The 14,125-nt window shown below is 42.5% G+C and overlaps 1 protein-coding gene across 1 annotated transcript; it reads left to right on the top strand.

Moving 5' to 3' along the window:
- Positions 1 to 1,653: 1,653 nt before the first annotated feature.
- Positions 1,654 to 12,250, top strand: LOC120305117 (zinc finger protein 850-like). Its single transcript, XM_039336534.1, has 3 exons — positions 1,654 to 1,963; positions 2,668 to 4,541; positions 10,256 to 12,250. Exons 2-3 carry the CDS (start codon positions 3,634 to 3,636, stop codon positions 11,892 to 11,894), a joined length of 2,547 nt encoding a protein of 848 aa, XP_039192468.1. The 5' UTR covers positions 1,654 to 1,963; positions 2,668 to 3,633; the 3' UTR covers positions 11,895 to 12,250.
- The last annotated feature ends 1,875 nt before the right edge of the window (positions 12,251 to 14,125 follow it).

Here is a 14,125-nt window from a genome sequence, read left to right as displayed (position 1 = left end):
TATCTTTCTTCAATTGTTCCAATTCTTTTACTAATACCTTATAGGGTCCACCTCTCACAGCTCCCTGGGCTTGTGTTACAGGAGCTGGTAGGGGTGGTGGAATAGGTATTGGTACATTTGTTGGTTGTGGTAGATTAGGATTATAAAGTGGGGATAAATATTTCATGGATTTTTCATCATCTTCTTCTTCCTCTATTTCATTCTTCTCTTCTTCTTGTAAATATATTGAGGTTATTTTATGAGGGCTAGGGCCACTCATAGTCAAGGTGACCCATTTACCTGGGTTCCAAATTAAAGCATAGTCTAACTCATTGACTAATGATTTGCATGTTTTCCTTGACACATACTCATATAAATTCTGACAAGCAAAATAGTCATTTGTTCCTAATCTAGGCCACTCTACTTTTTCATCTTCCCACCACACAAAACAACACAAATTAACCATATCTTTCTTGGTTATGTCTAATTTACTAATTATTTCATTATGCGGAGGTTTTCCCCAATTACTCAATAAAATCCCTAATGGACTTTCTTTATCTATATTTAATTTGGGGTTCCTTCTTCTTTTTCTCAAACACTTCTTTCCTGGAGTACTCCCTGTGTTGCCCATACTGGTTTACCGTCCTGTGTATTCTAATTGAGACTTCACGTAAATTCCTTAATTCACTCCCCCCTGATCCCCCTAGATATGCACTCGCATATCAGAGGTCCACTTTCACTAAGTGGATACTTGGGATGTCACACACACACTGTCTCAAATTCACACAAGCCTACCCAGCCTTCCCACCAACTGCCTAGGCAGTGTATACTGGCCACCCCAGAACACTTACCTAGGTCTGTGCACGGAGTTGCCCAGTTCCCGGAAGCCAGCAACACACACACCGGTTCAATTCGTATCTCTGTCTAATATCAATTCTATGGGTTCGCCGAGGAAAGCGTTGCTGCTCCTTTACCAACAAGATGAGATAGACTGTCGAAATCGACAGGGCATGCCTTCCACGTCACCTTCTGGATCTGGTGCAGACAAACGATCCCGGTCTCGAGCCCCACGTTGGGCGCCAAAACTGTTGGTAGAAATTCTAGCCCACTGAATAACACCAAACAGCAAGTTGAAATTAGACAGAGATTTATTGGCTACAACGATTTGCAAAGCGTGGTGGACTCCAAATAAATATTTGAGCCACACCTGGTCACAGCGAAAACACGCATTATATACATTCTATCCCGACGCCTTGGCCCGTCCTCTGAGGTTACAATCTTAGGATTTTATTCCTAACAAATAGAAGGGCCTATCTGTAACTGACCACTTTGTGGCACTTCTGAATGTAGCTGCCAGTGTTTCAGACACTGTTCCACCCAGCAACTTCACTTGGCCAAATAAAGTTCTGTTTGACTTGGAAGCCTCCACTTCAGTCTCCTGATTTGCCCTCTTGGCACCTCAAGTTCTTCGGGTAGCTGCTGACCCTTCAGAAGTTGTGGGAGTTTCATCACTGGAAGTTTTCAAGAAGAGACTGGACTGCCATCTGTTAGAAATGGTGTAGGGTCTCCTGCCTGGGCTGGGGGTTGGATTAGATGACCTACAACAGTGTTTCTCAACCTTGACAATTGTCAAGGTTGAGAAACACTGACCTACAAGATCCCTTCCACCTTTGCTACTCTACTCTGCTCTGAACGCGTGAGGGTAGAAATAAAACGAGCGTGTTTTTCAGCCGTATATCACTAGATGGCGCTCTACAAATGAGCGACACTCCTGCCTCGTAAGCAGTGAATACAGTACAGTAGAGGCATTGCGAGTCTACTAGAAGGATAGAGGATGAGATGGAACGAGTTGAAACGATAGAGTATTGGATTTCTAGAGAAGATTTTGGAGGACAGGAACTTCCTCTTCCGGTCACTCAGGGGAGGATGATGGCGTCGTTGGTTTTTCTTCCGCTGTCTCGAGGGTCGAAGCGGCTCCTGGGAGGTGAGTGGAGGGCAGGTCGGAGGAGAAGCCGGGAGCAAGTCGGACTGTTTGGTTTCTTCCGCGGCGTGGAAACAGAGAAGGGACGAGGCTGAAATATGTCGGCTGCTGCTGCAAATTCTTTCTCCAAATGTTATCACTCTGGTACTGCACGGTTTAAACTGCTTTCTGCTGGGAGATTTCAAGAAATCTTTATACATTGTTCATATTTCTTAACCACCCATCTCCCTCAGCCTTCGTGTTAACACGATTCGTTGTGATTTTATTGACATGTTGTTTTCCTGGCAAGTGAGGAGTTTCATGGGCAAAAGGGATGCTTTAAATCTGGCATAGGATTTGGGCACCATTTCATCTGTTAGTGTCCCCACCTTTCTAAACGTAGATCAAACAAATTGAGTGAATCCACTTCTGAAACCTTTTGAAGACTGAAATAAAGATCTACATCCATAAATTTATAGGTGGGGGTATACGTGTATCTATGTAAAGTATTTTCAGGTATTTTAATAACAATTTGCAATGATAATAATTTGTGATTTACTCAAGCCAATGAGAATTTCATGATTTGAAATATGAGTGGACATTTGTACTTGGATTTTGCTAGTCTTCTATGTGCCTAATGAATCATAATGAATATTAGAAGTTAAACTAGCATTTTGATGTTTGCTTTTTTCATAGTAATACATGGATTTTTTTTGCTGTTTTCACAGGTTCTGCAGCAATTTTTTAAACGATAATGAAACTAACCCATTAATGTGAATCTTATAGACAAAGAGGATGCCAAGAAGTGCACTCTGGACAACAGACAATGAGAAGCAGCATTAAAATGCAAAACAAACCATCAAACAAAATCTTTTCCACTTCTTCCAGAAAGTGTTAAAACTCTTCTCTTTCCTCAGCTAATAGAGATAAGGGAGAGAATAACAGGAACAGAGTTTTCAGGTAGAAAAAAATAGATTATGTGGAACTTAAGGACATATTGTATAAAAAGATAAAATGATATAATTACCAAATTCAGAAAAAGGGCGAAATAGCTGGACATCAGTGGGAAGGAAAAAGTCCCTTGGATAGCCAAAGGCATTCATGAAAGACTTCAAGGAAGGAAAGAGTGTCTTGAAATCAAAGCACCACCAGATAAGGGATCAGAAATATTTTTGAGCTCATCAGAATATCAATTTTTTGGGGGGGAACCCCCCCACAGACTGCCTATTTTGGCAAAAGCACAGATTGCAGATCCCATCTGATTTATGCATAAATCAATCCACCCCATGAAAAGCCATATAAATGCTTGGAGTGCAGCAAAAGCTTTATTCAGAACATCAGTCCCATGATTCATATAACAACTGATGCAGGAGGAACTGCTCTACCAGTGCTCCCAATGTGGTAAAAGATTTACCATACAAACCAATCTGGTGAGACACAGGAATACTTCGCTCTGGGGAGAAACTCTTTAAATGACCTGTTTGTAGGAAAATTTTCACTTGGAATTCTGGCCTGGTGATACACCAGAGGATTCACACTGGATAAAAAACATAGGAGTGTATTGTGTGAAAAGTTTCAGACAGAATTCCAACCTGGTGATACATCAGAGGACTCATACGGGAGAGATACCATATGAATGTCTGGATTGTGAGAAAAAATTCAGTCACAAATCCCACCTGGTGAAACACCAGACAATGCACATGGAAGAGAAACCGTGTGAGTTTTCAGATTGTCAGAATTCCAAGCTGGTGAGACAGGAGAGTGCTCACCCAGGAGAGAACCCATATGAGTGTCTGGATTGTGGGAAAAGTTTCAATCAGAATTCCAAGCTGGTGAGACACCAGAGGATTCACACGGGAGAGAAACCATATGAGTGTCCAGATTGTGGGAAGAGTTTCAGTCAGAATTCCAAGCTGGTGAGACACCAGAGGATTCATACGGGAGAGAAACCGCATGAGTGTGCAGATTGTGGGAAAAGTTTCAATTGGAATTCAGAACTTGTGGTACACCAGAGGATTCACACAGGAGAGAAACCATATAAGTGTTCTGATTGCGGGAAAGGTTTCCATCGAAATCCCGATTTGGTGATACACAAGAGGACACACACAGGAGAAAAACCATTTGAGTGTCCAGATTGTGGGAAAAGTTTCAGTCACAATTCCACCCTGGTGATACACAAGAGGACTCACACGGGAGAAAAACCTTATGAATGTCCGGATTGTGGGAAAGATTTCAGTAACAATTCCAACCTGGTGATACACCAGAGGAATCACACGGGAGAGAAACTGCATGAGTGTCCAGATTGTGGGAAAAGTTTCAATTGGAATTCTGAACTTGTAGTACACCAGAGGATTCACACAGGAGAGAAACCTTATAAGTGTTCTGATTGTGGGAAAGATTTCCATCGAAATTCTGACTTGGTGATACACAAGAGGACACACACAGGAGAAAAACCATATGAGTGTCCAGATTGTGGAAAAAGTTTCAGTCACAATTCCAGCCTGGTGATACACATGAGAACTCACACAGGGGAAAAACCTTATGAGTGTCCAGATTGTGGGAAAGATTTCAGTACTAGATCTAGCCTTATAAATCATGTAAGGTTACACATAGGGGAGTAACCATTCAAATACCCAGATTGTGGACAGTTTTACACACAAAATTCTTCCCTTATCACAGAAGAAATTCCACATGAGGAATTGACACATGATCTGTGCAGAGGAATATTGAATTTCGTTTCTTGTCTCTTATTGGAAGCTCAGCTGAGAAATAATTTCTTGCATGATTTTGTTTAGTCGAGCATGTCTTATTATTAAACATGAGGGAGGAGATCTGGACTTGCTTTGGCCCAGTGTGGTTGTTCCCTTTCATGGCGTCAAGGGGAACTGCTGTGCTGGGCCAGAGAAAGCGAGCTTAGATCTGTATTGGGTATGTTTTCCATCTTGAGTTATGTCTACATATAATAAATGTGGGGCTTGTATCTTTATTTAGTAAGAAAATGTATATGGCAGCCCAACTCATGGTGACTCCACATGATTTACAGCAATAAAACCTTAATACAGAAACCAATAAATCCCATATATTGCAAGGCAAAATGCAAAGCCTCCTCATTTAACATGTACTTGGTCTGCAATTACAAGGCATTTCTAGCAAGGTTGATGGTATTTTGATGGTCTGGGAATTTCAAAAAGCTGATTCTTTCTTTTGTCCAAATTAACAGTTAACCAGGCTTCTGGCCTATTATGTTCATGCTCTGTGCCGTTCTTGCTTAAAAATGATAATCTTTCTCCTTTCTCCAAGGAGACAGACAGAACGACAGATTAGATAGATAGATAGATAGATAGATAGATAGATAGATAGATAGCAGCATATAAATTTGATGAATGAATAGCTCTTCAGTGTCTTGAGCAACTTGCAGATGGGCAGCCTCAGTGGATTCATTCGTTTCTTTTTTTCTCTGATTTATTTAAAATATTTATGTAGCCATCCGTGTTATGAAAAATTTTGGCCGGGTCCCAATCTAATTTACTTAAAAACCACCTAGAGTTATTTCTACATATAATAAGCGCGAGGTATTTATCTTTATTGGTTAAGAATATGTATGTGGCACCCCAGCTCATGGTGACTCCACACAATTTACAGCAATAAAACCTGAATACAGAAACCAATAGACCCCATACATGGCAAATGGCAAAATGCAAAGCCCCCACAGTTAACATTTACTTGCCTTATAAACACAGGGCACTTCAAGCAAGATTGATGGCATTTTGATGGTCTGGGAGTGATTCTTGCTTTTGTTCAATTTAGAAGTTAACCAGGCCTCCTGGCCTTACTAACTACCCATTGGGAATCCCATATTAATACAACATATCTTATGTGCGGGCAGAATTTGAAAACAACGTTTAATATGGAGAGTACTTGAGTAAAAAGGTTTGGCTGAGATCAGCATATGTGGGACTGATTGGGGTAGATTTTAGGGGTGATACTGAAATATAATTCTATCTTATTTCAAGTTATCAATGTATCAAATTGTTGTATTTTACTCCCAATTTCATTTTAATTTGTTTTTAGAGGGTTTTTTTATTAATTGATGTTTGGAATGCTGTATTCTGATATGGCCTATGGGCTAATCAATAAACTATTAAAACCAAATGCATAGAAACAAAAACCTGGTTTCAATTCAAGCTTCTGATGTGCAGGCGCCTCTTCTTATCCCAGTGCTTAGAGGGAAAGCTAGTTCTTTGTTTATGGAAGACCAGGAGCATAAAGGTTCCTGCCTTCTAGCAAGATTTAGACTCCCCAATAATGCAGTCAGGAAGATCATATCTACCTCCTGTCTTAGATGTGTTTCGGCGGCAATGCCAGTGGGCGCTTCTGAGTTGTTCCCTGTTTCATTATTCTGTTAATAGGATGGAGCTGGCAACCATTTAGGGCAGTGGTTCTCAATCTTTTTAATGCCGCGACCCCCAACCGGTCGTAAGTCGAGGACTAGCCAACCAGTCGTAAGTTGACTTTCCCTGCCCGGGAGATCCGTGCATGTGTGCTGCTGCCCCCTGTGCCGGCCGAGGCGTAGCTGGCAAGCGGCAGAAATGGTGCAGGCCGACCACCGGCTGGGCCACCAGCTGGTCCAGCCCAAGGGAGGTAAGGCACCCGCCAGGCCCCACGCGCATCAGCAACCTTCCGTGTGCCCACCGGCCTTCCACCCCTGGCCCTCTTTTACTTACATTTTTAGTAGTTGCTCAGCAGGGAGGGGTGGAAACTTCCAGACAGCTCGCCTTCGCTGCAGACAACTTGCAGCACTGTTTGCAGAATGGGACTTTTGGCGGGCTCAGCAGGGCAGAGACAGCCTGGACAATTCCTATTGGCTTTTGAAAGCCAATAGAATTAGACTCTATTCAAGAGAGTCTATTCTATTGGCTTTGAAAAGCCAATAGAATAAAAGGGAGTAGCACACCTAAGGAAAAGGGGGGGGAAAAAAGGGCAGACTGCGTTGTTTGTTGACCCCCGTGAAATGGTCGTTCGACCCCAAATGATTTAGGGCCTCCCCTCCACACAAGCAAGAGCTTCACGAACTTTTAGGGCTCAGCACTTGGCTAATCTTTTGAAGCTAAGGTAGGGTCAAGCTTCAGTCATTTGCAGAGGCGGATTTCGAGGTGTTATCTTGCAGCGCGCCAGACGAAAAACTGGCTGGAACAATCTGCACCAGCCCCCAAGCGAAGTCCACTTTCTGATTTGCCGTACTTTTTCTTAGATGCAGCAAGAAGGACGATGACGTCCCTCTTGAGAGACCTGAAAGAAAGGGATTAAGATAGATCAAGGGTAGGCAAACTGGGCTCTTTTATGACGCTTGGACTTCAACTCCCAGAATTCCTGAGTCAGTATGGCTCAGCTTGGAAATTTCTCCCTGTCCCCTCAGCATGGGTGGCTCAGGAATTCTGGGAGTTGAAGTCCACAAGTCAAAAGAGCCCAGATTACCTTACCCCTGGGATAGATCATGGGTAGGCAACCTAGGCTGGCTGAGGAATTCAGGGATTGAGGTCCACGAGTCAAAAGAGCCCAGGTTGCCTACCCCTGGGATAGAGATCCTCAGGGAAGAAAGCAATCGACGAGCTCGTCGGGAGCCCAATACGACTGGATGGCAGATAAGGAAGTATGAAAGCAGTTGAAAACAAAGGCTTTAGGGTAGGACGAGCGTGATTTTCAACCTCACGTCGCTAGATGGCGATCTACAAAGAAGCCTCAGTCGTGCCTAGAAAGCAGTGAAAACAGTGGTAGAGCAGCCGCATCGCTAGAATCGACATCGTACCGGGGGCAGCGAGGCCGAGCTGGAACGAATCGAAACGATAGAGTATTGGATTGCTAGAGAGGATGCGGAGGGGGAGCAGGCGGAGGACAGAGGAACCCCCAATTCCGGCTCGCCCACAGGAGGAGGAGGATGGCGTCGGTGGAGCCTTTTGTGCTGGTTTGAGAGTCGAAGCGCCTCCCGGGAGGTGAGTGGAGGGCAGGTCGGAGGAGAAGCCGGGAGCAAGTCGGGCTCTTTGGTTTCCTCCACGGCGTGGAAGCAGAGCAAGCAACGAGGCTGAAAGATGTCGGCTGCTGCTGCCTATTCTTTCTCTCCCCAAATGTTATTACCCTTCTGCCCATCACTTCAAACTGCTGCCTGCCATTTTCTGCTGGGAGATTTGGGACATTGGAAACCTCTTTGTTTTTCATATTTTTAACCGCCCGTCTCCCTTGATTCCTTGTGATTTTATTGACAGGTTGTTTTCTTGGCAAGCGAGGAGTTTCACGGGCAAAACGGATGGTTTCAATCTCTCGTAGGATTTGGGCACCCTTTCATCTGTTAGCGTCCCCCGCTTTCAAAATTAGATCAAAATAATTGAGTGGCTGCACTTCTGGGACATTTTTGCAGATTGGAATACAGACAATTCTTTACCTAAACAAATTCTTAGGAGTGTATTTCTGTGTCAATAAGCACCCATATACAGTGCATTCAGAAAGTACTCCGCCCTCCTTCACTTCTGTCAGTTTTGTTATGCTGCAGCCTGATTTGACAGTTGTTGAAATTCATTTTTTCCTCATTAATCTATGTACATTCATGATGACAAAGGGAAAACAGAATTTTAGAAGTGTCTGTAAATTTATTAAAAACAAAAACACTGAAATCACATTGGCGTAATTATTCAGACTCTTCACTAAGTACTTCGTTGAAGCATCTTTGGCAGCAATTAGAGTCTCCCGTTTTTGGGGTTATGACATGAAAAGCTTTGCCAAGACAACACAGGAGTGGCTTAGGGACAACTTTGTGAATCTTCCAGAGTGGCCCAGCCAGAGGCCTGACTTGAACCCTATTGAACATCTCTGGAAGGATCTGGCAATAGCTGTCCACCAATGATCACCATCCAATCTGACTGAGCTTGAGAAGATTGCAAGGAAGAATGGCAGAAAATCCCCCAATCCAGATGTACAAAGCTCACGTAACCAAAAAAAGTCAAGGCTGCCAAAGGTGCTTCCACAAAGTATTGAGTGAAGAGTCTGAATACTTACCTCGATGTGATATTTCAGTTTTTTCTTTTTATTAAATTTAAAAACATTTTTAAAATTCTGTTTTCACTCTGTCATTAAGAGTGTAGATTAATGAGCGAAAAGGAATTTCAACAACTGTAGAATCAGGCTGCAGCGTAACAAAATTGATAGAAGTGAAGAGGGTCTGAATACTTTGGATATTTTCTGAATGCACTATATATGTGATTTACTGAAGCCAAACAGACTTTTCTGATTGAGTTGATATTTGGATCTGTTAGTCTTCTGCATATCAAATGAATCATAATGTTACAGGTTAAACTAGAATTTTGATGTTTGTTTTTTCATAGTAACATATGGGATATTTTTGCGCCTTTCATATGTACTGAAGCCATTTTTTTAAACAATAATTAAACTAACCCATTAATATGGATCTTACAGACGAGGATGCCAAGAAGAGCGCTCTGGACAACAGAGAATGAGAAGCAGCATTAAAATGTAAAACAAAGCATCAATCAAAATCTGTTCCACTTCTTCCAGAAAGTGTAGAAGCTCTTCTCCTTCCTTAGCTGATGAGAGACAAGGGAGAGAACAACAAGAACAAAGTTTTCAGCTGGAAAAAAACAGAGTATGTGCAACTCAAGAAAGCATTACATGAGAAATCAAGGAGGATAATTTCCAAATAAAGAAAAAGTGGAAATAACTGGAAGTCAGTGGAAGGAAAAGGTCGCTTGGATAGCCAAAATGGGCAGTTATTAATTAAAGCCTTTGAGGAAGGAATGAGTGGCTTGAATCAAAGCAGCCCCAGGTAAGAATAGAATAGAATAGAATAGAATAGAATAGAATAGAACAGAACAGAATAAGGAATAGAATAAGGAATAGAATAAGGAATAGAATAAGGAATAGAATAGAGTAGAGTAGAGTATAGAATAGAATAGATTAGGAACTTGGAGGTCTTCTAGTCCAGCCCCCTGCTCAAGCAGGAGAACCTATACCATTTCAGACAAGTGACTGTCTAGATTAGAAATATTTTTAGCCTCCTGAAGAATCCAAGAATATCACTGTTGGAAAAACCCCACAGACTGCCTGTTGTCAGAAAAACACAGATTGCAGATCATTGGTGAGATGATCTACCCAGAGAAAAGCTATACAAATATTTGAAGAGCAGTCAAAATTTTACTCAGAACAGCTCCTTCATGACTCATGGAAGGATCCATGCTGGAGATTAGCTCTACCATTGCTCCAATCTGGCAAAAGATTTAGCATGCAAAGCACTCTAGTGAGACACAAAAGAACTGATATTGGGGAGAAACCATATGAGTGTCTGTATTGTGGAAAACGTTTTCTGCATAACTCCAAGCTGGTGATACACCAGAGGACTCATACAGGAGAGAAACCATACGAGTGTCCGGATTGTGGGAAAAGGTTCAGTCAGAATTCCAACCTGGTAATACACCGAAGGACTCACACTGGAGAAAAACCATATGAATGTCCGGATTGTGGGAAAAGTTTCCAACAGAATTCTAAGCTGGTGATACACCAGAGGAGTCACACAGGAGACAAACCATATAAATGTCCAGATTGTGGGAAAGGTTTTAACTGGAATTCTGAGTTGGAAGTACACCAGAGGACTCACACAGGAGAAAAACCATATGAGTGCCCGGATTGTGGAAAAAGTTTCAGTCGGAATTCCCACCTGGTGGAACACCAGAGGACTCACACAGGAGAGAAACCATATGGGTGTCTAGATTGTGGGAAAAGTTTCCAGCAGAATTCCAAGTTGGTGCTACATCAGAGGACTCACACGGGAGAGAAACCATATGGGTGTCCGGATTGTGGGAAAAGTTTCAAGCAGAATTCCAAGCTGGTGATACACCAGAGGAGTCACACAGGAGAGAAACCATATGAGTGTCCGGATTGCGGGAAAAGTTTCAGTCAGAATGCCAACCTGGTGATACATCAGAGGACTCATACAGGAGAGATACCATATGAGTGTCCAGATTGTGGGAAACTTTTTAGTAGAAATTCCAAACTGCTCATGCACCAGAGGACTCACACGGGAGAGAAACCGTATGAATGTCCAGATTGTGAAAAAAGTTTCAATTGGAATTCTGACCTGGTGATACACCAGAGGATTCACACAGGAGAAAAACCGTATGAGTGTCTGGAGTGCGGGAAACGTTTCATTCGAAATTCCCACCTTGTGCAACACCGCAGGACTCATACAGAAGAGAAACCATATAAATGTCCAGATTGTGAGAAAGGTTTCTATCGTAATTCCCACCTGGTAATACACCAGAGATCTCACACAGGGGACAAACCATATCAGTGTCTGGATTGTGGTAAAAGTTTCAATTGGAATTCCACCCTAGTGATACACCAGAGGACTCACACTGGAGAAAAGCCATATGAGTGTGTTGAGTGTGGGAAAAGTTTTATTAGAAATTCTGACTTGGTGATGCACCAGAGGACTCACACAGGAGAGAAACTGTATGAGTGTCTGGATTGTGGAAAAAGGTTCAATCAGAATTCTCACCTGATGTTACACCAGAGGTCTCACACAGGAGAGAAACCATATGAATGTCTGTTTTGTGGGAAAGGTTTCAGTCAGAATTCCTACCTGGTTAAACATCAGAGAATTCACACAGGAGAAAAACCATATGAGTGTCCCGAATGTGGGAAAAGGTTCATTCGGAATTCTGGCTTGGTGATACACTGGAGGACTCACACAGGGGAGAAACCATATGAGTGTCCGGATTGTGGGAAAGATTTTAGCATTAGATCTAGCCTCATTAATCATGTAAGGTTACACACAGGGGAGAAACCATTCAAATGTCCAGATTGTGAACAGTGTTTCACACAAAATTCCTCTCTTTCTGCACACAAGAAGCTCCATATAAAGCAAAAATTGATGTGTGTGGAGGAATGTTAAATTTCATTTCTCTCATTTGACACCAAGTTGAGAAATTAACCATTTAATTTCTTGCCTTATTCTTTGTAGTCATATGTATCTTAGTATCAAACATGAGGCAGGAGATCTAAGCTTCCTTTTTCTGGCCCAGTGTGGTCATTCCCTTTCCCAGCATTGAGGGGAACTGCTATGTTGGGCCAGAGAAAAGGAACTCAGCTGTCTATTAGGTATGTTTGCCATCTTGAGTTATTTCTACATATAATAAAGGTAGGATATAAATATGTATGTATTTTTATTTATTAAGGAAATGTATATGGCAGCCCAACTCAGTGTGACACTGGACAGCTTATAGCAATAAAACCCTGTACAGAAACCAATAAACCATATATATGCAATCAATCAATTAGAATAGGAAGGGACCTTGGAGGTCTTCTAGTCCAACCCTCTGCTCAAGCAGGAGACCCTATACCATTTCAGACAAGTGGCTGTCCAGTCTCTTCTTAAAAACCTCCAATGATGAAGCACCCACAACCTCTGAAGGCAAGCTATTCCACTTGTTAATTGTTCTCATTGTTAGAAAGCTTCTCCTTAATTCCAAGTTGCTTCTCTCCTTGATTAGTTTCCACCCATTGTTTCTTGTGCCTTCTGGTGCTTTGGAAAAATGAGTTGACCCCCTCCTCTTTGTGGCAACCTCTCAAATATTGGAATACTGCTATCATGCCCCCCCCCAGCCCTTCTTTTCTTTAGACTGGCCATACCCAAATCCTGCAACCGTTCTTCATGTGTTTTAGTCTCCAGGCCTTTAATCATCTTAGTTCCACTTTGCACTTTTTCAACATATTTTTGTTGATTGTGGTGACCAAAACTGGATATAGCATTCCAGGTATGGTCTTACTAAGGCTTTACAAAATGGTAGCAATTGGTCAGTACATGAAGCTTTGTCAGTCAAGGACTACCTGTACATAGTTGGGTATCGTAGGATGGATGACGTTTCCTAGCTGTTTCACATATATGTTAAAAAGGAGCAGTGAAAGGCTTGAGCCCTGAGCATCCCAAACTGCACGAGCCTAGGACTCAGCCTCTCCTACCCACACCAACTGGAACTGGGCATAGACCAGTGGTTCTCTACCTGTGGGTCGGGACCCCATTTGGGGTCGAACGACCATTTCACGGGGGTCGCCAAACAACGCAGTCCGCCATTTCCCCCCCCTTTTCCTTAGCTGTGCTCCTCCTTTTATTCTATTGGCTTTTGAAAGCCAATAGAATAGACTCTCTTGAATAGAATCTAATTCTATTGGCTTTCAAAAGCCAATAGGAATTGTCCAGGCTGTCTCTGCCCTGCTGAGCCCGCCAAAAGTCCCATTCTGCAAACGGTGCTGCACCAGTTGAGTAGTCCTTGACTTGCGACAGGTTGAGTAGTCCTCGACTTACGACCGGTTGGGGGTCGCGGCATTAAAAAGGTTGAGAACCACTGGCATGGAGGCAGAAGTAGAACTACCTTAATGAAATGCCTCCCATTTCCAGTCCCCAAAGCTGGTCCAGACGAATATCATGTCAATAGTATTGAAACCTGATGAGAGGTCTAGGCGGGACAAAATGGTTGTATCCCGTGTATCCCGAGGCCTCCAAAAGTCCATGAGAGTTGCAACCAATGCCGTTTTGGTGATGTGCCCTGGCCTGAACCCAGACTGAGAAGGGCCCAGGTGTCTTTCTCCCGCACAGCTTTTTCTCCGGGTGGCAAAGTCAGAGCTGCAAGCAGAAGGCGAGTTGAAGTTCCAGGCTTCCAACCTTTCATTGTCCTCTTCAGCTGCACTTAGAAGTTGAAGTTTCTAGGTGGTCCATAAAGAAAAAGTCCCAAACTTGTCTTTTTAAAAAGTTGCAGATTTTCTTGAAACTCTTCTTTCCGTTGTGTTGAGAGATTTATAGTTAAACCATCATAATAAAAGTTGGTGTCAGGTTTATATTCCAAAATTGCAATTGACTCCTCTGCATTTTCAGCTACTTGTGAAGATGTCTCAATAGTTTGGTAACTTTCTACACATGTTTGCATCTCTAAAGTAGTTTAAGAAGATTTTTTTTTAATCATCCTTGGAACACAGCTGGTCTACAAGCTGGTAGATTTTTTAAGTTAATTTTCAAATACATCTCTAATAATGTGCTCCTCCATCTTGACTCCCTCTTTGGTCCAAGTGTGGAAAAATCCAATGAAAGAAACAAAAAACAGCAACACAAATCTTACTTTAAGATTCAGA

Source organism: Crotalus tigris, unplaced genomic scaffold (assembly GCF_016545835.1).
Source record: "Crotalus tigris isolate CLP2741 ecotype Arizona unplaced genomic scaffold, ASM1654583v1 scf7180000017666.379230911805:20528666, whole genome shotgun sequence".
NCBI lineage: Eukaryota > Metazoa > Chordata > Lepidosauria > Squamata > Viperidae > Crotalus > Crotalus tigris.
This window is presented reverse-complemented; position numbering and strand designations above follow the sequence as displayed.

Bases quoted from the DNA above. Each gene is read 5' to 3' on its own strand.
- LOC120305117 (XM_039336534.1), top strand. From the start codon at position 3,634: ATGCACATGGAAGAGAAACCGTGTGAGTTTTCAGATTGTCAGAATTCC. The intron at 4,542-10,255 runs GTTACACATAGG...GAGACACAAAAG, and splicing joins AGCCTTATAAATCATGTAAG to AACTGATATTGGGGAGAAAC.